Below are 27,275 nucleotides of genomic sequence, written 5' to 3' on the forward strand. Positions count from 1 at the left end.
AGTGAGTGAGTTAGATTTTACGCCGCTTTGAACAGTATTCCAATTACATCACGGTGTGTCAGCTTAATGTGGGAGGAAAGCCCGAAGTGATGCAGGTCTCAGGCATTTACCACTTTGGTCAAACCCACAAGCACCGGTATGATGCTGACAAACCCAGATACATTTTGAACCCACAATCATAGGTTTCTGCATGCCTAAGGGATGCAACTCTGCATATGTCACACAAAATAAATGGTCGTATTTTTTTAATCATTATTATTATTATTATTATTATTCACAGCACCACTCACTTTGATTTGCTTTCAGCTTCCCTCGCTTTGTTTTCTGCGGAAGTGGCTTCATCCATCGCTCGCTTGGCTTCATGTTCCGAACGTGCTTTGAATCGATTAGAAGAATATTTGTAAAACCTAGGTTTGTATAGGCAACACGAGAGTCTCTTAGTCCGCACTTTTTTACCATTAATATATATCCTCATCCTTGGGTCCACATACAAAATTGCGGTATAGTCTCTGAATGACTTCCTCTCTGGCACTAGACTGAAAACAGAAAGTGAAAAGTCAATCAAATATTAACAAAACAGATGTATAACATCTAAGCAAACAAAATACCATTCTGTAATCTCAAGATTTCATATGATAATCACTCATAATAATAAAACACACAACTAAATTCGGTGAAATATAATATTCAAAGGGAGACAACACTTACAAAACCTAGAATTACCTCCCTTTGACTAATCATGCCCTCTGGAGACATTGAAGACAGTTGCTCATCTGCAATGGGATTTGGTTATGATCTTTAGATTATATATCATTCCATCCCCCTTAATCAGGAGTTCCATAAATCAGCTAGACAAACAAAAAACAAACGCTTGACTGCATCACAAATAATGTCATGAAGGCACATACCGAAAAAGCTCCGAAATATTCTTGTCCCCAAGGGACAATCAACATGATCAAGATTTTAACATCCCAAAAGATACCGGGTGTCTTGATCTCCAGAGGATGCCAACATTCCGTTGACTCTCTTCTCCAGCTGTCACCACTCGACATCTTATCATCTCATAAAACAAGATGGCATTTTGAGAACCAATTCATCCAAAGTGACTTGTTATCAGATGAGTGAGTGAGTGAGGTTTTACGCCGCTTTTAGCAATATTCCAGCAATATCACGGCGGGGGACACCAGAAATGGGCTTCAAACATTGTACCCATGTCGGTAATCGAACCCGGGTCTTCGGCGTGACGAGCGAACGCTTTAACCACTAGGCTACCCGACCGCCCCTGTTATCAGATGAAAATAGATCTTTCAAACTTACTCCGCATCTGGATCAAAATCAGACTCTGGATTAGCAAGAAGAATGTCCTCAGGGTCAGAATTAATGTCCAGCTCTGGTTCGCCACTGTCCAGCAGTTTCAGATTGTACACAACCACAAGTGTCCCCGAGTTACCCTCAATTTTGTCAAACTGAGCAAAAAACTCCTCTTCCGACCGAAATGGTGAATACTTGTATATGAGCCCCATCTCTACTTCATGCTGAAAATACAACCAATAATCTCAATCAACTGTCCATACTGAGGGGACAAGGTCACACAATCACTCTTATAGCATATTACTGTAACTTGACTTTCTTAAATACATCAGTAATCTATACCACTTTTTGTGTTCATTTATTTGTTGTTTACGCTGCTATCAGCAATATTCCAGCTATATGACGGCGGTCTATAAATAATCGAGTCTGGACCAGACAACCCAGTGATTGATATCATAAGCATCAATCTACAGAACTGGGATACGATGACAAGCATCAACCAAGTCAGTGAGCCTGACCACACGACAAACGACATTTAGGAAAGCATTGTCGCCTTTTACGACAAGCATGGGTTGCTGGAGCCAATGAAATACACATCCCATAAAACAAAGTGTCAATTTGCACACCTTATGTCAACTGACAGACATATATAATTAAAAGAAGTTATTATACAAGCTTGTGACATACATATTTTACAAAACAAGTGTCAGGGTTATACATGTTTTCTTTCACTTTTGTAAAATCGGTATGACAGACATGTGAGTGTAATTTCTTCATTACCCATTATTTCCTAATCATTTTGAGCTCTCTTTAAGAAAAATGCACTTCTCACGACCACTGTCAAACGACATAAACAATCTTCAGCTATGATGTGGTTCATAGTGACATCATTCCAACCTTACATCACAATATGATTCGAATGAGGTCAACAAAGCCATCCAGATGATAACAATACACCGGTGCCCGTGAAGTGATATTTGCACTAGTGCACATACGATTTTTATGAACTCGGATATTTCTTACCCTATGGGTAATAAACAAATTAAAGATGTATTCATCCCAACTCAAGGTTTCATTATTGTGAAAATATAAATGGAAATTATTGGAAACTAATAAAAGTTGCAGCAGTTTGTTTGTTTGTTTGTTATTTGACGCCACACTCAGCAATGTTCCAGCTATATGACAGTGGTCTGTAAATAATCAAGTCTTGACAAGAAAATCCAGTGATTGACAGCTTGAGCATCAATCCACGCAATTGGGATATGAAGACATGCATCAACCAGGTCAGCAAACCTGACCACACGCAATTGGGACAGATGACATGCATCAACCAAGTCAGCGAGCCTGACCACCCGATCCCGTTAGTCACCTTTTACGACAAGCATAGTCGCCTTTTACGACAAGCATGTAGTCAGCACGGTACTGGGGCAATGTGAAGGGACACACACGTGACATCACAAAAAACATTACAAGTTGACATGATGTCTTATATGGATTTTTTACAAGACGATGATTGTCCTTTCAGATAACTAGATTTCTTTACGAGTAATGGTGAGGTGAATGGGATGTAATGTCACATTCAATATTATTGTACTCATATAGCGATAAGCATGCTCATGTGTGTGTGGCTGCTTCTACAAATGTGAAATAATGCTGTCTAGCCCACGTAGATACCCTGCCCCAGGTCATGGTCGGATATCCCAATCAGACAAGGGATACCGCCTCTGAGCTGACAAGTCCTTGTTTTATCCCTTCTATGTTAAACTCACCTTCTCTGCAGCCCTAGCACCTTTTGTCAGCGGCCGTCTTGTGGAGGCTTCAAACGATGGCAGAGGAACAATCACCTGAAAATGTGGGGGACACCATGCAGAAACTTAGGACTCCAAAGTATTGTCACACATTAAGTCAGGTAAAGTCTTTTGAGTGAGTGATTATGGTTTTACGCCGCTTTTAGCAATATTCCAGCAATATCACAGCGGGGGACACCAGAAATGTACATTGTACCCATGTCGGGAATCAAACCCAGGTCTTCGGTGTGATGAGCCAACGCTTTAACCGCTAGGCTACCCGACCGCCCCTAAAGTCTTTTAAGCAAATAGAAATAAAAAAATATTTCCACTACTTTGTGTTGTTCTTTAGCTAATGTCACTTTATCCAGTACCATTCATTTTCTTCCCTCAACCATCAATGGATGTGCTTGTTTTGCTTTTTTAACATCTCTGTGAGCCATTGTTGCAAATTAATCAAAACATTATGAATATTTTGTGTGCACTTGTGTCAACTTGAAAAATAATGAAACAATGTTTCTGTTCACTAAAAACATGTATAATTGTTATCTGCATCATATATTCATATATGTCCCTTCTGTGTAAGGCAAATGTATTCAATGCTGCATCAAGCATATATATTTCCCTCTTGTATCAAGCATTTACAAGTCTGTATCAAGCATATACAGCAATCCATACTGCACGAAACACAAAAATCCTCTGGCACCAAGTATTCCCGGTGCATCAAGCATATATTCTTGTATCAAGCTTGCATTATTCATTTCATCCAGCATACAATTTTCCTTGTTGCATCCACCATACAGCCTTCCTTATTGCATTCAGCATACTATTCCTTGTTGCATCAAGTACACAGCCTTCTCTATTGCATCAAGCATAATATTCCTTGTTGCATCAAGTATACAGCCTTCTCTATTGCATCAAGCATAATATTCCTTTTTGCATCAAGTACACAGCCTTCTCTATTGCATCAAGCATAATATTCCTTGTTGCATCAAGTATACAGCCTTCTCTATTGCATCAAGCATAATATTCCTTGTTACATCAAGCATAATATTCCTTGTTGCATCAAGCACACCTCATTGACTATTGCATCAAGCATAATATCCCTTGTTGCATCAAGCACAATATCCCTTGTTGCATCAAGCACACAACCTTCCCCATTACATCAAGCATGATATTCCTTGTTACATCAAGCATAATATTCCTTATTGCATCAAGCACACCTCATTGACTATTGCATCAAGAATAATATTCCTTGTTGCATCAAGCACACAACCTTCCCTATTACATCAAGCATAATATTCCTTGTTGCATCAAAGACACAACCTTCCCTATTATATCAAGCATACAATATTCCTTGTTGCATCAAGCACACAACCTTCCCTATTACATCAAGCATAATATTCCTTGTTGTATCAAGCACACAACCTTCCCTATTATATCAAGCATACAATATTCCTTGTTGCATCAAGCACACAGCATTGACTATTGCATCAAGCATAATATTCCTTGTTGCATCAAGCACACAGCATTGACTATTGCATTCAGCATACAACCTTCCCTATTGCATCAAGCACATCCTTCCCTATTGCATCTAGCATAATATTCCTTGTTGCATGAAGCATATATATAAATATAACTGTTGCAGCAAGTATTTTCCTGTTGCTTCTAGTACATCCTTCCCAGATGTCCATTTACAAGGACTTATTCTTATTTTGTATGCAAGATCTATTCTCTGTAAACTAATCCATAACCCAGTTTAAACTGACATACACTGTTTTGTGTATTATCATTATTTCTGTGTTCATCTGTAGACAATTACCGTTTGCAATATTAATGGTTGAATGTTTTTTGGTGGATTTTAAGCATTTCTCGAACGTCAATGCATTGCATTGCATTGTTTGTCAAGCATGTTTAATTCCGCCTTGTATCAAGAAATATCATCCACAACTGCAACTCCTTGCATTACGCTCTCCTGGAATGTGGTTTCATTAATTTTGTCTGTCAACTATTGCCATTTCCATACGCTGTTGAATGATCGATCATCCTTTTTTCAATCATAATATCATAAGACAAATTTTCCATAAAGCGTTTGTGAATCTGTTGGATGGATTATTCAGCATTTTCGTATGTAGTATGAATTATTCTCCATTTTATCTACGAGTCTTCATGGGGTGAGTGAACATTGTTAAATATTGTTGACAGCATCAGCACAGTGACACCATGGCAATTTGTACATAATTAGATCTGGGCCAGAGAAACCAACAGTTGAGCATTGATCCAAACCATCAGAGTTGGAAGAGAAGCATTCATCACGTTGGTAATTATCATACTTCATACATAATTGTGTTGATTGAATTTTCAGTGATTCATTCATATAATTTTCACCAGTGACAACTATTTTGCCCTTTAGGCCAAATGGATTCGGTTTCAGCAGTTACCATATTCGACGTAATAAGTGCCCCGCTCTAATAAGCTCCCACAGCGATATTTGCTAATAGATTGACTAGTGAACAATCCCAATTAGCACCCCTTCCGAATGATCAATGTACACAACACTTTTTTATTCGCGTATAATACGCACTCGTGTGTTATATGCACCCTTAATTACGGGCATTTAAATTCCGGAAAAATGTATCTCTCGTATATAAACATTTCAGGCTGTCAGCATAAACCATGAAATTTATCTTTCAACTCTGTCTTTTTCACCAAAATAATATTCTAATAAGAGCCCCCTATTTCTAATTTTGAGAGCGCCCTGGGCGCTTATTACATCGAATACGGTAATTGAGATTGATTATTCTCTGGTGTTGATGTTATGTTAGTTATTACATTCATACAAGTCTTAACCATTCTCTGTTGAACTGTTCGATATTTCTCATTTCCTCGCAAAGTATTATTATTCTCCTCTCCTTCTCAGCTGAGAGATTTAAACTCCTTTTTTAGTGACGTATCATTCATGACTCTCTGTTGGCAGATCTAGTGTCATCTTGTTGATCAACCATTCTGTGGTGACAGACTCCTTTGTCTTTCTCTGTTGAATTTGTTTCCATTGCTGAAGGATTTATCATTGTTTCCCTTTCATTAGCTTCATCATTACCTCATCAATGTGTTCTTCCTCGTGGAAAGTTCGGGACAGAAACAGACAAGACATGGTCATGCCTTTCTTCGTGAACAAAATCAGATCATTACCGATTCTCATTGAGCCTCTGAAACAAAGAGATTACCAAAATGTGTCAATAAATGAACAGAATCACAACAGTGAAATGCATTTCCTGACACAGGTAGATATGGACAAAATGATGAATGCAGCTTTGCTTCTGATAAATTGTCGGCCCTGACAATGATACTTCTACCTGCGCAAAAATGATAATATTTCAGCATTTCTGCAATGGGAGTTTGTGCAGCTAGAGCAGGAACCATTCACTCCCATGGTCTGAATACAACACTTTAGTGTACATATTGTAGACACAGGATTGGAGTGAGTGAGTGAGTGAGTATGGTTTTACACCGCTTTTAGCAATATTCCAGCAATATCGTGGCGGGGGGACCCAAAAAATGGGCTTCACACATTTGTGCCCATGTGGAGGATCAAACCTGTGTCTTCTGCGTGACAAGTGAATGCTTTAACCACCGGGCTACCACACTGTGCTTCACAGGAATGGAAATTAACCAAGAATGTCTACTAGCCCGAACAGTGATACCACGTAGCAGTACCCCCACAATGTTTGAAATTCTACTAGACCTTAGGATACCTTCAACATTAACAGAACTGGTCCAGGGATCTTAGTGCTATGATTGTCGTAAGCCTATGTTAAAGTATGGGAGTTACGATCATCTTAGCGCTAAGATCGTTTTGTGGAACGGGACCCAGGCCAGTTGACTAGTGCTAATTTCTATCCATAATTATGCACTGTCTACATACAACAAAGTCACTCCTGAATACCATGGAGTTTGAAATTAATTGTATGATCTCACTTCTGGTGGGAGATAATCTCTGAACACAGATTCCTGTCATATTCATAAAATAACATATCAGAGGGAGTTTTTAAAATATTGACTCAATCATCATGTGATTATGCAGATGAAAAGAAACACTGAGTCTAGGTATCTGGCTCCACAGGTGTGAAAAGAAACACTGAATCTAGGTATCTGGCTCCACAGGTGTGAAAAGAAACACTGAATCTAGGTACCTGGTTCCACAGGTGTGAAAAGAAACACTGAATCTAGGCACCTGACTCCACAGGTGTGAAAAGAAACACTGAATCTAGGTATCTGGTTCCACAGGTGTGAAAAGAAACACTGAATCTAGGCACCTGACTCCACAGGTGTGAAAAGAAACACTGAATCTAGGCACCTGACTCCACAGGTGTGAAAAGAAATACTGAATCTAGATATCAGATTCAGATAAAAGGTAAAAGAAGTCATCAAAAACATGAAACACAAAAGGAATTTCCTTAGAACTGATACTTACGACTTGAGACCGTTGCCATACATTCCTATTTGGTTCAGATCAATGGACTTCTTGGCGGATTTTCCAAATGTGACAATATCAGCAGTCTCATCTGTAACAACACAGCATTACGTGAGGCTTCTGTGATAAGGTGAAATGGGGTTTAACGTCAAGTTCCAGAATTCACTCAGATAGCAATGTGGATGCACCTGTGTTTGTGTCTGGTTGGTTGGTTTGTTGTTTAATGCCGCACACTCAGCAATATTCCAGCTATATGACGGCGGTCTGTGAATAATCGAGTCTGGACCAGACAATCCAGTGATTAATATCATGAGCATCGATCCACGCAATTGGGATCGATGTCATGCATCAACCAAGTCAGCGAGCCTGACCACCCGATCCCGTTAGTCGCCTTTTACTAATCCCCACTCACTAGTCAGTGATGTAATGATTATAGGATACTAGTAATTACTGGTTTGTTCCAGGTTACATCATCAGGGATTTACCCACGATCTTGAACTATGTGCTAATGGCAGGCAAATTGGAGGAAAAACAATTGTCCCAGATTGAGAATGTTTGCAATGTTATATGAAGGTGTTAACTGATTATCTGACGAGGAGTTTGGAGCCTAAACAATAATATGAGCTTAGTGAGTGAGTGAGTTGGGTTTAACGCTGCTTTTAACAGTATTCCAGTTATATCGCGGCGTGTCAGCTTAATGTGGGAGGAAAGCCCGAAGTGATGCAGGTCTCAGACGTTTACCACTTCGGTGAAACCCATGAGCACAGGTATGGTGCTGACAAACCTAGAAACATAATCGGGGCGAACCGTGATTCAAACCCACAATCATAAGTTTCTGGCATGCCTAAGGGATGCAACTTTGCACAGCGAATCGCGGCACCTTAGACAACTGGGCCATCCATACCCCCAATATGAGCTTAGAAGTAATTGGGTGGAGCATGCTGAAGGTGAACTGTCTCAATGCTTAAATGTTTGGGAAGTTTCCAGCTCAGTAATCACACATACTTGGGTCCATGCCTTCTCCATCGTCAAGGAAACACATCATAAAGCCACCTCGCAGCTCTTTGTCCTTGGCTAAAAATCAAATGCAGACACTTTAGATATACTTCAAAACTAAACATATCAAATTATACTATCTATCCTAATATAATAGTACTTAAGTTTGTAGGTGTTCTGCTTAAGGATTTCAATCAACATGAACCACCTAAAATGGCTAAAATGTTAATATTTCATAACATTACAGTTGACTTTAATTACAATGTCAAACAAGAACCGGAAAAAAGTAAATGTCTTGGTGTTATTCAGTTGTTTACTGATCACCATAGTTACATACCTGTATATATATTGATTTTTGTTGCATCAGCATCTCTGTAACATATAAAAACCAGCTGAGTACAAGTACACAATGACATATTCCACATATATCAACACTTACATCTACTGGAAATGGTGTGAAGAGACCAATTCACGCCTGTAGACAATCATAAACTCTAGGGTTTTGGCAGATACCTTAAGTCTACACTTTATGTTGCTGTAGTCATGGTAATTTGAATAGCTAATAAAGTCTAATAAATGTTTGAGCATATTTGAAATTGAGGATTGACTGCGAAATGAACATCATTATTTCTTTATTGACTGTAAATTGTATACACCAGATAAACAGATGCTCATAGTTAGTAATTTCAGGTTCAAAGATAAGTATTAAAAATCATGAAAATAGGACAAATAACATCCAACACAAGCTGCTGAATTCTTACCTGGCATTATCAAGCAATTCTGCCAATGCTCCAAACAAGAATTCATGGGTTGTTCTGAAAAAGATTTAGTTTCATTCACATGTGCAAATCGGACTATCAAAACAAAATAATTGGACAATAATACAGGCAAGCAGTGATCTGTTTCGGGCAAAACATGCAATCAAGGTAATAATGTTTTATTATTTTCTTGAAAAAAAATTTCACGTGCTTGGTGACAGACACAAAATTAGTAATATTGGTGTGCTGATTGTGACTTTTACTTTCTGAACATAGTGAACAATAAGGATATATTCAAACAGATTGAACAATGAACCTGATCATTATTTCAACAAAGGATCAAAATAGCAAAGATCTTAACCATAAAATCAATAGACGCAGTATAACATCTGTTATAACTGTATTGATTTGATGTCAGAGGAGTGTGACAGGATTCTGTTATTCTTCTATAAATATTCATTTTTATTCCATTAATCTATTGAACAACAAATTAGGCCCTGAAGACGTAGACATATTCACCCAAGTGTAGAAATGCACAAATAACACAAGGAAACCAGTAATGTGGAAGTGCCAATTCATATAATTATTTTCTGTATTGTTTACAATAATACAAAGACTTGTCATTTAACGACATTAGTGAATATGGTCATTATGTAGCTCACAAAGCAAATTTTCAACAAAAAGGCAAAATTTATAAACATAAAAGCTTTACAAATTTCCATATCTAACCAATAACCATACCCAATTCCAACCTATCCCTTGCATAACTTGGGAGTGTTGACAGAACAATAATACATCTTCAACAGTTCGAATAGGTTTTCCACTTCATATATTGCATTGTGAATAATTCTGCTGGAAACTCAGTTGTTAAAATATCATTAAAATTATCATCACCAAAGTGCAACGATTCATACCAATAACTGTGGCTAGGAGCACATCATCTTGGCAGTTGTGTAGACGTGAAAGTCAAGCTTCCAGAAATTATTTTTTATGTTGTCATACATAGAACATGATCTTTGACATTTTAAACATATACGTACGAATTAGTATGCAGATAATCAAAGCTCAATTGAGCTCTGTTCAGCGTTGTGTACGCCATTTCCCAAAGATTCGGCGTGAAGATGTAATGTAGATAGCCTCAGTCAACCATACAAACTCTGTTCGGTGTTTCGGAAGCGGTTCTTCGCGCCGACCCGGGCAGATCACTTGGACATGCGTGTCATTTCTGTAGTTGTCGATTTGCTGGATAAATTAAAACAACCTCAGATGAGCGTACACATCCAATTTAATATTCGTTTCCACATGTTTGACAGGAACATTCGCTGTCTTTCCCTCGCTCCAAACTACTTCCTGTCTATGACCGAGGGGTGAATTTTGAATCAATGCGCATCTATTGTAATTTTGTTTGGAGTAATAACACGCTCGTCCGTATTGAAGAAGGGAGTGGTACATGTGTGTATTTATGTCATGGTGTTGAGTGCATATTTTATTTACACAGTGCCCGCTTATGCATGTTGAAAACGCCAAATATAACAGTTTCGAAAGCATTTGCTGGAATATGTGAAAACTTGAATCGTAATGCGGAAAGAATTTCAACTTACCAAATTATGACTCACGGGAAGAAAACAATAAAACACAGTCTGTAATATATAATTATTATAAATCGGTTACACTGTCCGTAATAATTATTTTAACATTTTACTAGCTGTCTTGAGGATTTCACATGATCACAATCCACCAGTTACAATCGTATCCGTATGACCTGGAGTACGAAGTTGTAGTTGGTGACAATCGACAAATGGCTACAGCCACGGTCGGTCGCGTCAGTGATGTTTCGTCCTCGGAGTCCAGCGATGAGGACGAAACAAGCCGATTTCGGGAGGCGGCTGTACTTGATTGTCACCACTCTACTTCAGCATCGTGTATGTATCATGTCAGTATTTTTCTGTTTTAAAGTGCAACCGTAGCGATACTCGGAACTACATTTTTGAGTCGGATGTGCACTGTCTGGAAATGATGTCACTGTGCACGCGGAAACAAGTGCCCGCTGACCACATGGCATTACTGTGTATGTTTTGTGACGGACGATCCTTTGTTAATGGCAACCGATGCAAGTGATCCCATTGCGGAATGTTTGTTGTCTATTTTACTGAAGTATTGTTAGACCATGGATACGAACTGTAACAAATATATTTTGCAACGCGTACGTATGTTGTTGTTTCCCCATTTATCGTTTTTAGGGAATTAATAAATATAATGTAAAGACTATTTTTAACCTTCAAAGCATGAATATATTGTGAAAAAAACTGTCTTGGTTGATAAAGAACTAATGATTATTCCGACAGTCGGGGTGTCAGATTGTTGGCCTTCAGGTTGTATCAGACCGCCTCCGTGGTCTAGTGGTAGAGCGTCCGCCCGGAGAGCGGAAGGTCCAGGGTTCGATCCCGGGCCGCGTCATACCTAAAGACGTTAAAAGATTGTACTTATTGTTACCCTGTCTCGCGCTCTGCATTAAGGGGCTAAAACACGGACTGGTCGGCTCGGAGTCAGTATACTGTGTCTGAGTGGGGTATTCATGTTAAACTGCGGCATGGTATCTCAGTGAGCTAGCACTATAAATCGGCACCAGTCCGGACTAGTACAAGCAGCCACACACACACATACACATGCATGCACGTAGCTATATAAGTGCAATAATCTTGGACGCGACGTTAAACCCAATTTCACCTCACCTCAGGTTGTATCAAATTTGTTGTGAGTATAACCAGACACTATATGTACACCGATAAATGGTCTCTGCATGGTCTGAGCACGGACCTGTAGAAGTCCGTGGTGTTATGTACACAAGTTAAAAATGTGTAACTAGAATTAAAGATATGAACACACAATTAAAGAATTGTGAATTAACGAATGAATCAATATATATTCTTGCCAACAGTGATTGCGCTACAATGTAGATTTGTAGTAGTAGTAGTAATAGTAGTAGTAGTAATCTATTAGAGAACTGTACACACTTTCATCTATTTGTTCATTAATTATGTATTCTGGACAAACATCGTTAGTAGGGCTACGCCAACCAGACCGAGGACTCAGGTGACGATTTCATTTTATTATTTTTCAGTTTAACAAAAATATTCCAAATAATTTTAAATAACTGGAAATCGCATCTGAAAATAGACATAACTGTTAATACGTATGAACACAACGAGGCCGCGAGACCTTGGACCTTAAAAACTTAACACCGCGTTATGTGAATTAAAATTGAGATAAGGGTGATAGTAATATAAATATTTATGACATATTTCCACGCCCAGCCACTACATATAATACTTGTAGAGAAGAACTCCATGATCGCATCAGTCTATTGTGAAAAAATCATGGGGACTCTGGTTAGATTTTGTCCCCAGCGACCTATGCTGGTCGGTAATGGGCGACCACAAGGATCGGGTGGTCAGGGTCAGTGGATTGGTTGATAGCGTTTCCTCTTGTTCAAACGGCGTGGTTCGTTGTTTACTATATCAATGACTAGATTGCCTGGTCCAGACTCGATTATTTTCAGACCGCCGTTTTATAGCTGGAATATTGCTGAATACGACTTTAAAAAGCAAACAAAACTAGGAAAAGTTCCATGTTGTCAAACTGGCACAAGACAATGACTTGATGACAATCCTAGCACATGTAATTCAAGTCATAAAGTCCATTTTATTTGTCTTGTCAGTTCATATGATAGATATATTATTATATGTATATATATTATCAGTAAATGGTTACCAAGGTCTCAAAGTCTCTGTTACTCCTCGTGGTGATACGGGTTGGGATAATAATTTTCCCGTAAAGATCCGGGTCAGAATAGGTCTTCAGTCAGGCTCGCTGACGTTGATGCATGTCATCGTATCCCAATTGTGTAGATAGATGCTCATAACTTCAACCAACGGACTGTCTGGTCCAGACACGGATTATTTTCAGACATCCCTCATACAGATGGGGTATTGCTGAGTGCGGCATTAACCAACAAACAACGAAACAAGAACAATACGTGGTGCCTGTGCTGTTCGTAAGAGGCGACATGGTGGATTGGGTGGTCTGGCTCCGTGATGTCAGTGATATAAATCACAGGATAGTCTGGTCCACACTTTATTTAAAATAGGCCACCAAGGCGCTGGACTACTTCAGAGTGCGTTGTTCAACAACAAAATATTCCGCATTGCCTTGATAACAACTTGAAGATCTAGACTGGCGATGACCACCAGAAGAGACGTCGGAATAAGATAAATAGTACGATGTATATGCTGATGGGATACCGACGTCCCCGTTAAGATTTTATCACAACTGCATACGGGGGATCGACAAATGTGGTCGTAGCACAGTAGTGTTAACAAAGCAGGCGCAAGGCAACCTAAACACCAGAGACAAATGCTGACATCGTCTTTCAACAACGTCCGACTGCATTTAACACGTGAAACGACAGCATCCCTAATACTAGTATATAGGTCTTCCCATGGACCCCCGAATCGCCAGATTTCAACCCAAGAGAATTCCTGTGCGTAGGAAAGCCTCATACGGAGCCATAGAGATTTCAGTGTGGGACAGGACTCAAGCCCTAGAAACTGTCAGGAGTCACGCTGCCGAACACCGTCACCAATCCAACCACTCTCCGCAACCAACGTTGCTTCGCATGGTTTTTGACCTGTGTACTGTACACAGGATCGCGTGCCACACATCAATATTTGACGCAAATGTTTGACTTATGGCAACTCAAATCACTGAGCTCTACCCGTCTGCTGTCATTTTCTATGTAATGTCTTCGTTTGGACGCATGTCCACTCATGTCCTGTTTGAAAATAGGTCATCACTCATCGATATGCACTAGACCCGTGAAGATCCGTGGTTGAATAGGTCTTCAGCAGCCCGTGCTTGCCGTAAAAGGCAACTATGCTTGTCGTAAGAGGCGACTAACGGGATCGGGTGGTCAGGCTCACTGACTTGGTTGATGCATGTCATCGATCCAAATTGCGTGGATCGATGCTCATGATATTAATCACTGGATTTTCTGGTCCAGACTCGATTATTTACAGACCGCCGTCATATAGCTGTAATACTGCTGAGTGCGGCGTTAAACAACAAACAAACCAACCAACCAAAGCGGCGTTAAACCCAAATTCACTCACTCACTGATGTTTTTACTGTTTGCTTTTTAGGACAGTAAACGAAAGTGAGTTCAGAGGTGCTGAACGAGATTCGACTTGAATCTTGTACGCGTGTATAGCGTTATCAATGGTTACAGTGTGTGACGCCCGTTCCGAGTGCCCACCGCTGTGGTGAAACATTGTTTAAAGCGGAAAGAACCCCAACTCAATCAATAACTCATTACTTTGGTCTGATTTGCGAATTTATTTCAACACCAATCTAGCTGAAATAGGAATACATGGGCGATTATTATTTGTTAAACGAGTGGACTCGAAGGAATGAAATGCAAGCCTCTTGTTTTCCCTTTGCACGTGGACCTACTTTGAAGGACTTTTTGATGAAATGTGTTGACATACAGGAAGACAACTGACTAATATTATCCCACCTTTGTTGCATTGTTGGTTGGTTGGCTGATGTTAAAAGCAATAATCAATTACATTTCCAACACCCTATCGAATAGTATTATTTGTAGTATTTTGTACCAACCATGATGTTTCTTCAATGTACACCACTCAATATTTGATAGGGTTATAGAGATATTTCAAGTGACGTAACGCGACAACTTAAAGAACTGGGAATTTGTGTTCAGCCAACTTGAAATAAAGCTGCACATGCTTTTGTTCCATGGCAATATCGAATACTATACGTAGGACAACGTATCCGAGCAATCAGCTACAGTAAGACCCCACCTGGATAATCCCTATCCGACCCGAGAAGATCCGGGTTAGAAGAGGTCTTCGGCAACTCATGCTTGCTGTAAGAGGCGACCATACTTGTAATAGGCGACTAACGGGATCGGGTCGTCAGACTCGGTGATTTGGTTGATGAATCTCATCGTATCCCAATTGTGTAGATAAATGATCAGGATGTCAAGCACTAGATTGTCTGGTCCTGACTTGCTTATTTGCACACCGGACCCGTGAAGATTCCGGGGTAGAATAGGTCTTCAGCAACCCATGCTTGCCGTAAAAGGCGACCATGCTTGTCGTAAGAGGCGACTAACGGGATCGGGTGGTCAGGCTCGCTGACTTGGTTGATGTATGTCATCGATCCCAATTGCGTGGATCGATGCGCAGGATGTCAATCGCTGGATTGTCTGGTTTAGACTCGATTATTTACAGACCACCGTCATATAGCTGGAATATTGCTGAGTGCGGCGTAAAACAACAAAACTCCGTATCCCTATCACAAGTTGAGTAGTATAGTACCAGTGGCTTGTTCCCACAGCCCAGTTGAGGTACTATCGCGGCTGTTCGTGGCTAGAGGAATTGATGTACTCGCTGTTCAGTCTAATGCGTCCTTTTAGCGTAACATTCCCTGCTGTAATTTGCGAGTCACGAAATGTCTGATTATTTCAGATGGGAAGACCAGCAAGTCGATACAGAACAGCGGGCGCATGCCTCGGCCACAACCCAATGACGTCAGTACGAGGCCGTCGCTAAGGTATCCTGATGGATGCAGCTTCCTCGTCGCATCCGAGGTTAATTAGAAGCACTGGTACCTCGTATATACCACTTCCAACACGACCCATAAAGATCCAGGACAGAATAGGTCTTCAGCAACCCGTGCTTGCTGTGAAAGGCGACTATGCTTGTTGTAAGAGGCGACTAATGGGATCGGGTGGTCAGGCTCGCTGACTTGGTTGATGCATGTCATCGTATCCCAATTGCGTGGATCGATGCTTATGATATCAATCACAAGATTGTTTGTCCGAACTTCGATTATTTAGACAGTCGTCGTATAGCTGGAATATTGCTGAGGCGTCAAACAACAAACAAATTTATTAATGGAAACACTACTCAGGCAAGGATAAGTGGTACACGATCGGGTAAATCGTGAACCACATTGTCACAAATTTAAGACTTTGTCCCAAAATTCCGACCACAACTGATTGTCATTACCGGCTCGTGCAAGTTGATGTGGACAGATTATTTTTACATTTAAATAGTAACATTAGCAGGTGACAATGGGTATTGAATATAGGCGTCATTGCTCTTTCCATAATCATAAGAAAACTTTGCTAAAAGCAGTGTCCATTGTATACGATTTCGACTAAATCAATAAGCATGTGTTTGTGAATAAATACGTCGATTTCTGAGTATTGGAAATCATGCCAGAGCAATTGGTTTGCTCCACACGGGTAGGCGTTGACCACGTGACCAACGTCATGCAGATAAGGGCACGTGGTGGCGTCACTCTCGGGGATTGTGGCAGCGGTACCCCTCCCCGTGATACTACCAGACTCACTCGCTCTTATTATCCCTGGCGACAACTTTGGTTTCGTGGCTTTTATACATATTGTTTTGGTCCCAAGCCTAGCATTTTATGAAGTTGATGTGCGTGGAGAGCTCAGAATAAAGTGTACTATGAACTTGATCTCAGAATATAATTCTCAACATATCCTTACATTCATATCTTCAACCAGTTTCGAGGAGACGTGTGGGTCACACATGCAGCATGATATCCTGTCATTCGACTTGTTGTTTGTCGTACAAAGAAACATCATTTAATATTCTGGGATTTGTGTTTGAGACGGGAAAATATTTCGGTCTCTGTTTCAAACACGCGAATGTTTCTGTGAATGGAGGAGCGAATCAATTGTAGATTGTTTACACGTATGTTTTTGTATGACGCCGAACAATGTGTTTTGGCGAACAGATAATTTGTTCTCGAAGAAATTATTTTGAAAATCAGTCCTAATTGGATCAGGTGGTCAGGCTCATGTGGTTGGTTTGTTGTTTAACACCGCACTCAGCAATATTCCAGCTTTTATTGGCGGCGATTGTGATTGACATCATGAACATTAATCTACGGAATTGGGATACGATGACATGTATTAACCAAGTCAGCAAGCCTGACCACCCGATCCCGTTAGTCGCCTGTTACGACAAGCATGGGTTGCTGAAGGCCTATTCTAACCGGATCTTCACCGGTCGCCAGGCTCATTGATTTGAGTGCCTGTGTGCCATCGTACCCGACGGCGTTCGCCGTTGCTCATAATATCACTCACTGGTTTGACTGTCCCGGATTCGAGTATTTACATGCCGCCGACATATCGATGGAATATTGCTGAGTGCGACGTTAAACAACGAAACGTTGAACGTAAGCGTTGTCACGTGATGTTGTTGGCCTTTTGTACGTGTCCTGTGTCGCCGGGACCTGTCTGATTATTCGCACAATCGTTTGTTTTATGTTTTTAATTTTCTCCCCACCAGACCATCAAGACAGGAGGGCCAGGAGCTGAAGAATGAGCTCAACACAACGCCGGAATTCAGGGCGTTTGTTGGCAAGAAACTGTCGCAGATTGTGGACAGGTGTGTTAAAATTAAAAGGCGATAACTTCACAACAATCTGGCGTCATAATGTTTAAGTAGAGGGGAATGTCCCAGTAACTCTCCATTCCTTAAAAATAATTGAGCAGAGGCCCCGCAGTGGCAAAGGCCCATTATTTTTAAGGAATGGAGAGTTACGAGGATATTCCCCTACTTAAAACTCATCCCTACTTTTACACTTTGACAAAATATTCTGTAATTGAAAATATTTGAAAAATTCAAATGCTGCTTCAAGATAATGTACAGTTGACAAGCAACTCTCCATTCCTGAAAAATAATGGAGCGTTCAAACAATAGAATGACGTCACAGATGTGTTTTTTAAAAAAGCCGTAAAGCATTAGTTAAGTTTTGTGAATTTAGCTTTTTTGATTTTAGTTGTTTTGTGGAAGTAACATCTGAGCCATATTTGAATTTGTGATATAAGTCCTAATTTGAAAGATTCATGGTCTTCTATTTGTTTATATACTCACCGACAAAGAAGCGCGATTACTATACATGTTGGTTTATATATGAAGGATTACTCATATTCAAGAGATATTAGATTGTTCGATACACAAAGGAGCATACTGGTATGTTGTGTGAACCGACGTTCACGAACGCATCACGCCTGACGTCATAGATCGATGATTCAAGATGCACAATTTGTCTCGTGCAGGTTTAGCGTGTAAAATTCGGAAATCACGTGCAGCGTATCCTGATAAGAATAAAGACACTCTGTGGTAACACTTGACTGATTGTTAGTTTTGTCATTAAGTTGTTCCCACTGGAAACATCTCTTCTTAACGAACATACTTCTCTACATGTTTCTATGGTGCGCGTTTCTTTTGGCGGTGAGTATATATGGTTTGCAACATAACACAAGCTAGAATGACACTCAACGAGGTACACTTTAGTGTTCCACTCTAAAATAAAATAACAACTTCTTTAAAACAAATAAGAAGGTTGAAAGTTGCGACGGTCGTGTTCAGTTTCGATTGTCTGTTCAACATATTCTGGGTCCAGTTTCATAGCGCATCTTTGCGCGAATCTATATATATGACGGAGAATGGGCTAAACGATAGTCGCAGTGTTGAGATCGCTTCGTGGAGCGGGATCTTCTTGAACTTGACTACCGAAATTTGCATCCCGCTAACGCCGTATGCTGGAACTGGGCCCACTTGCACAAAGCGCCGTAGCGCTACGACGATCGTAACTCGCATACTTTAACATAGACTTACGAATGCCGTAGCGCTAAGAGCGCTTTGTACATGTGGTCCCAGGGCTATTATTGGTATCAGTAGTTTATGACGTTGAGGGGGATTGTTTTTTGCAGTATGATAGAAGTTGATGAAACGAAGACCACACCCAGTTCTTCTACAGCCACAGACATGGGGGCGCCAGACACCGGTTAGTTCACGCCTCCGTATTTACACGAACAACTTACAGGTCTTTTTTTCCTACACATCCTTTGACACACATCTATTAGCTGTGAATATCTGCACTATTTAAAAGTTTAAAGTCTTTGAAAGGTGGGGGGCACGTGTGGCCCAGTCGTCTAAGGCGCCGCGATTCGCTGTGTAGAGTTGCGTCCCTTGGGCACACCAGAAATCTATGTTTGTGGGTTCGAATCCCGGTTCGCCCCTATTATGTTTTGAGGTTTGTTAGCACCATACACGTGCTCGTGGGTTTCACCAAAGTGGTAAACGTTTGAGACCTGCATCACTTCGGGCTTTCCTCCCACATTAAGCTGACACGCCGTGATATAACTGGAATGATGTTAAAAGCAGCGTTAAACCCAACTCACTCACTCACTTGGAAAGGTTCCCATCGAGCGCTCATGCCAAGTGATACTTTATCCCACAAAAAGGCAACATTATCCTGCTGTTTGGGGTGTTTATTTTTCTTCACGGGCTTTTCCTACCCATCCGGGTGCCGTTGTACAAAATAACCTTGGCGCTACGACTGTCGTAAGTCTATGTTAAGGTATGATAGTAACGACAACCTTAGCGCTAAGATCGCTTTGTACAATGGCACCCTGGTAGTTTTAACTGCACTGTTGTCTTTGGCAGAAAGGTTTCTCCAATGTGACTAATTAAGCCGTGTTATTTTAAGTCTTAACCCGTGGATATCAGTCAATGACTGCCTCAAATACGCAATACACGGAAATGGCGAGCAATGACAGCGAGTGTGGCTGTTGAATCTTTGGCAATAAATTGGTTTGGAATGACTCTCCATCTTCAAGGCGACAGTCGTTTGCCGAGAGTAAAAGTTGAAAATGGACCACTATGATCCGCCGAGACCAATCGAGCTTGGTTTGCTACCTCCATTGCAGGTGTCCGTCTGTTTGCAAGTTGCACGCGTCCCGTGAGCTTGGAGGATCGACCCCCTGTGAGGAAATGTGTCCCCAAACGCCCTGTTGAAAGTAGTTCCAGCGACAGGTAATAATATAGACTATATAACAAGGTGTAATGCACGAACACTTGTGAGTGGGCCGTGTGAGAGAACGATTCCTTGCATCTGATGAATCATGTACATTGTTCAAATAAACAAAAATATTTTTGTAAATCCTACATGAATTTGTTTTTGAATCACTTTCGTGAAGTCCTGGGGGACATGGAATGTGTTTTCAGTTGTCTTGTCCATTTTTTGACAGAGAGACGCTTTTATTCAATAAACGCTCCGGTCAAAATACGATCAAAAGCCTGGCCATACATCAATCCCCTTAAAATCAGATCTTAGTTCTCGCTACCGCTAAACAAAGATCTGAGGACATCCCGGTAGGGGTAACGTCAGAACGACCTTTCATCAGACCAACCAGAGCGTCGCTTACCAGATAATGCAAGTGATAGTCGGAAGGTGATTTCTAATCATGCAACCTCGAAAACTTTAACACAGGGTATTCCGAATGATAGTTACGGGCTTAACGACTGAATCCATACAATCTAGACCATCTATTAGCCATTCCAGAATGTTCTTTTGTTCAGGTTTCAATTTTTTAATCGAGAATTTGTCAAAATATGTTTCGAAGCGTAGTCGCCAATTTGAAATTAGTGCCGTAAAGCACGAGAAAGCTGTCTTCTGATTGGCTAATGTTGACTTCTTGTCAGTCATTCTTCCATTGGTCGGTCTGGCGTGACCTGTAATGGGGTGTCCTCAGATCTTTGTTTAGCGGTAGGTAAACCATGGTATATAATTTATCACGGCATAAGATTGAAAAAAGGGACTATTATATATTCCTTCTTATGCCGTAAGAAATATTAGTAGTTGTTTATATTGTCATGTCCTGCTCACTTTACTAACATACATCTCTCCTGGCATTATTTGTGTTGTCCTCAAGTGCCTACTGTCGAAGCAGATCGCCTGTTCAATTGTTCTTGTCTCACCTTTAAAACAAATGAAATTTGTAACTTATTAATGCCCCCTGACATTTGTGAAAAAGAAATGCATAAAAATCTAACTATTTTAGTTAGGTCTTATTCGAGTTGTGGGTGTTCGTGGAGTTTCACGTTGGCTTCAAGTATGTTGCAATGTGCCGGAATCCCGTTTCACACGGATTGTTTCTAGGTGTGATGATGAAACCCGTCCTTGTGGGTATCACCGAAGTAGTAAACGTCTTTGACCTGCATCACCTCGGATTTCACCCTGTATCAAGCTGACACGCCGTGATATAACTGAAATACTGTTCAAAGAGGTGTTAAGCCTAACTCGAACCCTAAAGATCAGAGTTAGAATAGGTCTTCAGCAACCCATGCTTGCCGAAACAGGCGACTATGCTTGTCGTGACAGGCGACTGACGGGATCGGGTGGTCAGGCTCGCTGACTTGGTTGATGCATGTCATCGTATCCCAATTGCGTAGATCGATGCTCATGATGTCAATCACTGAATTGACGGGTCCAGACTCGATTATTTATACGTTATTCGTCATATAGCTGGAATATTGCTGAGTTTGGCGTTAAGCAACAAACAAATGAACCAAACTCACTCACTCACTCTTGTATTTTGCAGTTCGGAAGATGAAAGACTAGCCTCAGCAGCCGTGTCACACGAGTTTATATTCAAAGACACAACGTTGTCAGATTCGTTTAAGAAATACAAAGCCGATCCAACAAACGCTAATTTAGATGTGGTTAAATTGAAAAAATCCAAAAAGAAAAAGAAGAAAAAGGTTGAAGATCTTGCTGAAATATCAGTGCAGTCAACGGAGCCCGATGCCGGAGTTGATGCTGACAATGATAACGAGCACACCAAAACAAATGGTAACAAAAAATGTAAAAAGAAAAAGAAAAAGAAGAAGTGTGGATGAAAATGATGAAAGTGTCCCGTTTGGGGCTGTGCTGTAGCAACGGTCAGCCCAGAACGTGGGTGAGAATAAATGAAGCACATTGCATGGGTGTCCATATCTTATCACGGCGTTTCACGAATTGAGAACGCTTGGTTGGGGCTGGGAAGCAATACAGCCAGCCCCGCGTGTGGAGGACTCAAAATGTGTACAGGTCATAAATGTTTGTGTTGTGTCTCAGAAGCAGTTAAACTGAACACGCTTTGTTGAACATGTGGTCAGAACAGATGAGATAAGATTTCTGCTTTTGACAAAGTTTTCTCAATAAATCAGTGCCATGACGTTTTGTTGTTTGTTCTTTTCATGACACACAACAATATTGCAAAGGTATTCAATTACCCCAGTTTGAAAATAGGACCAACCCCAAATAACTGCCAAATATGACCAACACCTCAGATACCTGCTGGATATGACGAACCTCAGAAAATTGATGAATATGATCAACCCTAGATATATACGGATGAAAGCACGTGAAAACATGTCAGTCAGGTACCACATTGATGGTCGTGTCAAGTTTGCGTCCTTAATGACATGCAGTTATAATTGCCGTTAAGCCAACTTGCTCACTCTAGAGGTACAGAAGTTAGGTAGTTTCTCTTAAAACAATTACCACTGATATTGTTCTATTTAACTGATGTTTCTGACCACATTTGTTTTGGTTGGTTGTTTGTTGTTTAATGCCGCACTCAGCAATATTCCAGCTATATGACGGTGGTCTGTATATAATCGAGTCTAAACCAGACAATCCAGTGATTGACATCACAAGCATCGATCCACGCAATTGGGATGACATGGATCATCTAAGTCAACGAGCCTGACCACCCGATCCCGTTAGTCGCCTCTTACGACAAGCAAAGTCGCCTTTTGCGGCAAGCATGGGTTGCTGAAGACCTATTCTATCCCGGGTCTTCCCACATACCACATACCACATACATTGTCATGTTTGTACAAATGTAAACAAACGCGAAGTCCTATTCAACAGTTCTGTTTCTGTTGTATCTGAGCCTAACGCCTATGCCACGTGTACCAAGTTCATGTTAACAGACACTTTGAGGTATATATGTCACAGTCAATGTCTGCATTGTTATGTGAGTTTCTTCAACAAATTACTGGACTCATACATACATTTCTGTATTAGTATTTATTGACCAAACCAGTTAGTGTCATTAATATTTTATTTTCACCGATATCGTTGCTGCAATCACGATTTGGAAAAGCAGAAAAATGGACGTCACGTAACAGAACGGCATACGAAACGTGTAGAAAATGCGTCCTCCTTGAATTTGGAAATTACTCGATTCTGATTGGTCAGTCGGAGGTATTATATCACAAAACGCACCTTTGATTGAAACATCACTTCCGGTTCCAAATTAAATTTTGCGCTGTTAAATCTACAGGTAAATTAACAATACATTGAAAAGACAGTAGTTTATCTCCTGAAAATATGAACGGGCGTGTTTCTTGGATTGGCAAAATTAAAAATGGGAATTTGGCCAAGAAGTTTAATGTGAAACGGCAACGCCAGAGAATATTCCGATTATCCGTCGAAACAGATTCCATTGGCAAAAATAGCGGTGACAAATTATATGAATGAACCACTGAAAATCAGTGATGATTCCAGGTGTTCGCGAAAAGGGAAAGCATATCCTGCCCTACCGGAAGCACCCGCTACTCACACAATTTGCATCAAACGTAAGCGGTGAAGCTTCAGATATATCCATAATCTGATGCTCGATTATTGTAAAATAACCACGCCCCTTCCACTGATTTACCCACCTGAACTAGAAATATAAGAAATCAGTGAAACCGCCTCATCTGTTTAGTTATATCGATGTACAAAGATCCATAATGACAAAAAACTCATCCACAAGAAAGACGACTTCAACCTTTCAACAGCCAACTTTCCCTCAAAGTCTGTTTACCTGGGTATACTGCGCTGGCGCTACACTGCGCCAGCGCAGCATACCGAGGGAACCAGGCTGTCCAGCTCCAGCCTTTGGCGTCTACATTTCATAATTGTTGAAGTGCTTTCACAACGTTTGAGGTGCAACCGAGCATGCTATTTCTACTAGGACATTTCCAACATTGACGCATCATTGACCAAAATGGTATCCGATGCAATTCCCTATTTTGACTTCGACAGGTCATGTTACCGTGCTTTTTCAGGTGAAAAATTGACTTGCTTTGTATGTGTTTGTGACGAGAGCCACCGGTTGGGCAGGATACGCTTATCTTTTCGGGAAGAAGTGGTATCACCACTATTTAATAGTGATTCTTAAACACATGCTTATAAAATAGTCCGAATCTCTGCTTTTAGCAGATATTTCTTATGATCAAGAAGAAGTTTTTATTTTTTTATTTTTTTTATTATTGTACTGTAACTGTTTCATGGCGAAATTTATTTAGTTTGTTTACAGTAGTCGGATAGTTGGCATGGCCTGATACTTTTCTTTTTTTTTAAATTGTGACCACCTGGATGCATCAAATTACAAGTGAGCGAGTATGGTTTTAGTCAGTGAGTGAGTGAGTTTTGTTTTACGCCGCTTTTAGCAATATTCCAGCAATATCACGACAGGGGACACCACAAAAGGGCTTCAAACATCGAACCCATGTGGGGAATCGAACACGGGTCTTCGGCGTGACGAGCGAACGCTTTAACCACTAGGCTACCCTGGGTTTGCGCAGCAGTACTCCAGCAATATCTCGAAAGGGAACACTAGTAAAAGGGTTCGCACACTGTACCCATGTATGGTAGCCGTGAAGATTCCGGGGTTCAATAGGTCCTCAACAACCCATACTTGCCGTAAAAGACGACTGTGCTTGTCGTAAGAGGCGACTAACGGGGCCGAGTGGTCAGGTTCGCTGATTTGGTTGATGCATGTCATCGTATCCCAGTTGCTTGGATCGATGCTCATGATGTCAGTCACTGGATTGCCCACGTGACAGTGGCGTTGTTACCTGCACATGGTTGCCAGCTTTGTATATCGCGCAAACTGCCTGTCTAAAGGTTCTCTTTCACAATTGATTTGTTTGGTTGGTTTGTTTAACGCCGCTCTCATCTATATTACAGTTATGTGAGCTATATTCCAGGTCTGTAAATATTCGTTTCTGGACCAAACAATCCAGTGATTGACATCGTGAGCATCGATCTAAGCATTTGGGATACAATGACATGCATCAACCAAGTCCGCGATCCATGACCACCCGATCCCGTTAGTCGCCTCTTACGACACGTATGCGTTGCTGATGTTCAAATCTAACCCGGATCTTCACGGGTGCTTACACAAATGGGCCCGTGAAGATCGGGGTAGAATAGGTCTTCAGCAACCCATGCTTGCCGTAAAAGACGACTATGCTTGTCGTAAGAGGCGGCTTACGGAATCGGATGGTCAGGCTCGCTGATTTGTTTGATGCATGTCATCGATCCCAATTGCTATGATCGATGCTCACGAGCCGTCATATAGCTGGAAACTTGCTGAGTTCGGCGTTAAACAACCAACAAACGAACGAATTTATCACAGTTGAATGTCTTGAATGCTTCGTGCTTCGTTCTCGAATTCCGGAAACCGTGTTGGAAACCGGCAAGTAGAAAGGTCAGGTAGTAGAGGGCGTCGAATCTTCCTCGTCTCGCTCTTCATACAGGTACATACAGCCTTCAAGAACCTGTCACCTCACGAAGCCTCTCGAATGATCTAGTCTGTTCCGTGGTTTATACACAACGGCAGATAACTCTTAAACATTCTAGTTGCCACAGACCGCTAATAAAAAAACAATCTGGCAACAATAGCGCTTGACATTTTACGAACGCTTCATTCGTTTGGCTGTCACTTACAATAACAACAACTGGTATTCACTTATTGATCTTGATATTTATAAGTTAATCGATTGCCTCAGTACATCTCCTAGTAAGTAGTGACCATAGCGTGCGGCAGTGTCCACGTGACAGTGGCGTTGTTACCTGCACATGGTTGCCAGCTTTGTATATCGCGCAAACTGCCTGTCTAAATGTTGGGTTCTCTTTCACAAATGATTTGTTTGGTTTGTTTGTTTGACGCCGCTCTCAACTATATTCCAGTTATATGACGAAGGTCTGTAAATATTTGTTTCTGGATCAAACAATCCAGTGATTGACATCGTCAGCATCGATCTACGCATTTAGGATACAATGGCATGCATCAACCAAGTCCGCGATTCATGACCACTCGATCCCGTTAGTCGCATTTTACGACACGTATGCGTTGCTGATTCTAACCCGGATCTTCACGGGGGCTTACACAAATGGGCCCGTGAAGATTCGAGGTAGAGTAGGTCTGCAGCAACCCATGCTTGTCGTAAGAGGCGACTAACGGGATCGGGTGGTCAGGCTCGCTGACTTGGTTGATGCATGTCATCGATCCCAATTGCGTGGATCGATGCTCATGATGTAAATGACAGGATTGTCTGGTCCAGACTCGATTACTTACAGACCGCCGTCATGTAGCTGTAATATTGCTGAGTGCGGCGTAAAACAACAAACCAAATCGAACTTAGAATTGGATTCCATGTTATCTGGTATAGCAATAAACCACAGTGAGGGACCATGGGTTTTGGGGAGTATAGCTCCCAGTATTATACTCACCGACAAAGGAAACGCGAATACCATGCATGTTGGTTAATATATGAAGAATTACTCATATTCAAGAGATATTAGATTGGTTTGATGCACAAACGAACGTGATGGTATGTTGTGTGAACCGATGCTCATGAACGCATCACATGTGACGTCATAGATCCATGACTCGAGATGCACCATTTGTCTCGTGCAGGATTAGCGTTTTTGGAAATCACGTGCAGCATATCATGACATGAATAAAGATACTGTGGTGATACTTGACTGATTGTTAATTATGTCATTAAGTGGTACACGTTGGAAACATCTCTTCTTTGCGTACATACTTCTCTATATGTGTCTAAGGTTCGCGTTTCTTTTAGTGGTGAGTATCTATACTACTCAACAAGTTAAAGAAAACACAATTGGAAGGCTGCGTGTAGCAATACCCACCAGCCACGACAGGTCAACTATAATCACATGAGTGAGTTGGGTTTAACGCCGCTTTTAACAGTATTGCAG

The 27,275-nt window shown here is 40.9% G+C and overlaps 2 protein-coding genes across 5 annotated transcripts in view; one reads left to right on the top strand and one right to left on the bottom strand.

The window, feature by feature from the left end:
- The window catches only part of LOC124133348 (ATPase MORC2-like), a 53,203-nt gene extending 42,134 nt beyond the window's left edge, over positions 1 to 11,069 (bottom strand). Inside the window, exons 1-10 of one of the 2 annotated variants that reach the window (XM_046497719.2) lie at positions 10,928 to 11,069; positions 10,367 to 10,568; positions 9,330 to 9,383; positions 8,906 to 8,940; positions 8,578 to 8,646; positions 7,573 to 7,663; positions 6,199 to 6,307; positions 3,081 to 3,155; positions 1,318 to 1,535; positions 291 to 536 (exon numbers count right to left, since the gene is read on the bottom strand). In XM_046497719.2, the coding sequence (XP_046353675.2) occupies positions 291 to 536; positions 1,318 to 1,535; positions 3,081 to 3,155; positions 6,199 to 6,307; positions 7,573 to 7,663; positions 8,578 to 8,646; positions 8,906 to 8,940; positions 9,330 to 9,383; positions 10,367 to 10,425 (956 nt within the window). In that variant the 5' untranslated portion in view covers positions 10,426 to 10,568; positions 10,928 to 11,069. Of the gene's footprint in view, positions 1 to 290; positions 537 to 1,317; positions 1,536 to 3,080; positions 3,156 to 6,198; positions 6,308 to 7,572; positions 7,664 to 8,577; positions 8,647 to 8,905; positions 8,941 to 9,329; positions 9,384 to 10,366; positions 10,697 to 10,927 lie in introns of those variants that run through there. The other variant, XM_046497717.2, reaches the window with a different exon arrangement.
- Positions 11,070 to 11,091: 22 nt separating this feature from the next.
- LOC124133349 (protein CUSTOS-like) lies at positions 11,092 to 22,448 on the top strand. Of its 3 annotated transcripts, none has more exons than XM_046497720.2 (6): positions 11,092 to 11,248; positions 15,872 to 15,956; positions 17,729 to 17,827; positions 19,159 to 19,232; positions 20,158 to 20,263; positions 21,832 to 22,448. In XM_046497720.2, the coding sequence occupies exons 1-6, from the start codon at positions 11,125 to 11,127 to the stop codon at positions 22,127 to 22,129; spliced, it is 786 nt and encodes a 261-aa protein (XP_046353676.2). In that variant the 5' UTR covers positions 11,092 to 11,124; the 3' UTR covers positions 22,130 to 22,448. The 3 variants fall into 3 exon arrangements, with proteins under 3 accessions (XP_046353676.2, XP_046353678.2, XP_046353677.2); XM_046497722.2 differs by having other exon boundaries at positions 11,098 to 11,259; XM_046497721.2 differs by lacking the exon at positions 11,092 to 11,248 and adding an exon at positions 11,264 to 11,394.
- The last annotated feature ends 4,827 nt before the right edge of the window (positions 22,449 to 27,275 follow it).

The sequence above is a fragment of the Haliotis rufescens genome, unplaced genomic scaffold, assembly GCF_023055435.1.
Source record: "Haliotis rufescens isolate VD_foot unplaced genomic scaffold, xgHalRufe1.0.p SCAF_21, whole genome shotgun sequence".
Taxonomy (NCBI): domain Eukaryota; kingdom Metazoa; phylum Mollusca; class Gastropoda; order Lepetellida; family Haliotidae; genus Haliotis; species Haliotis rufescens.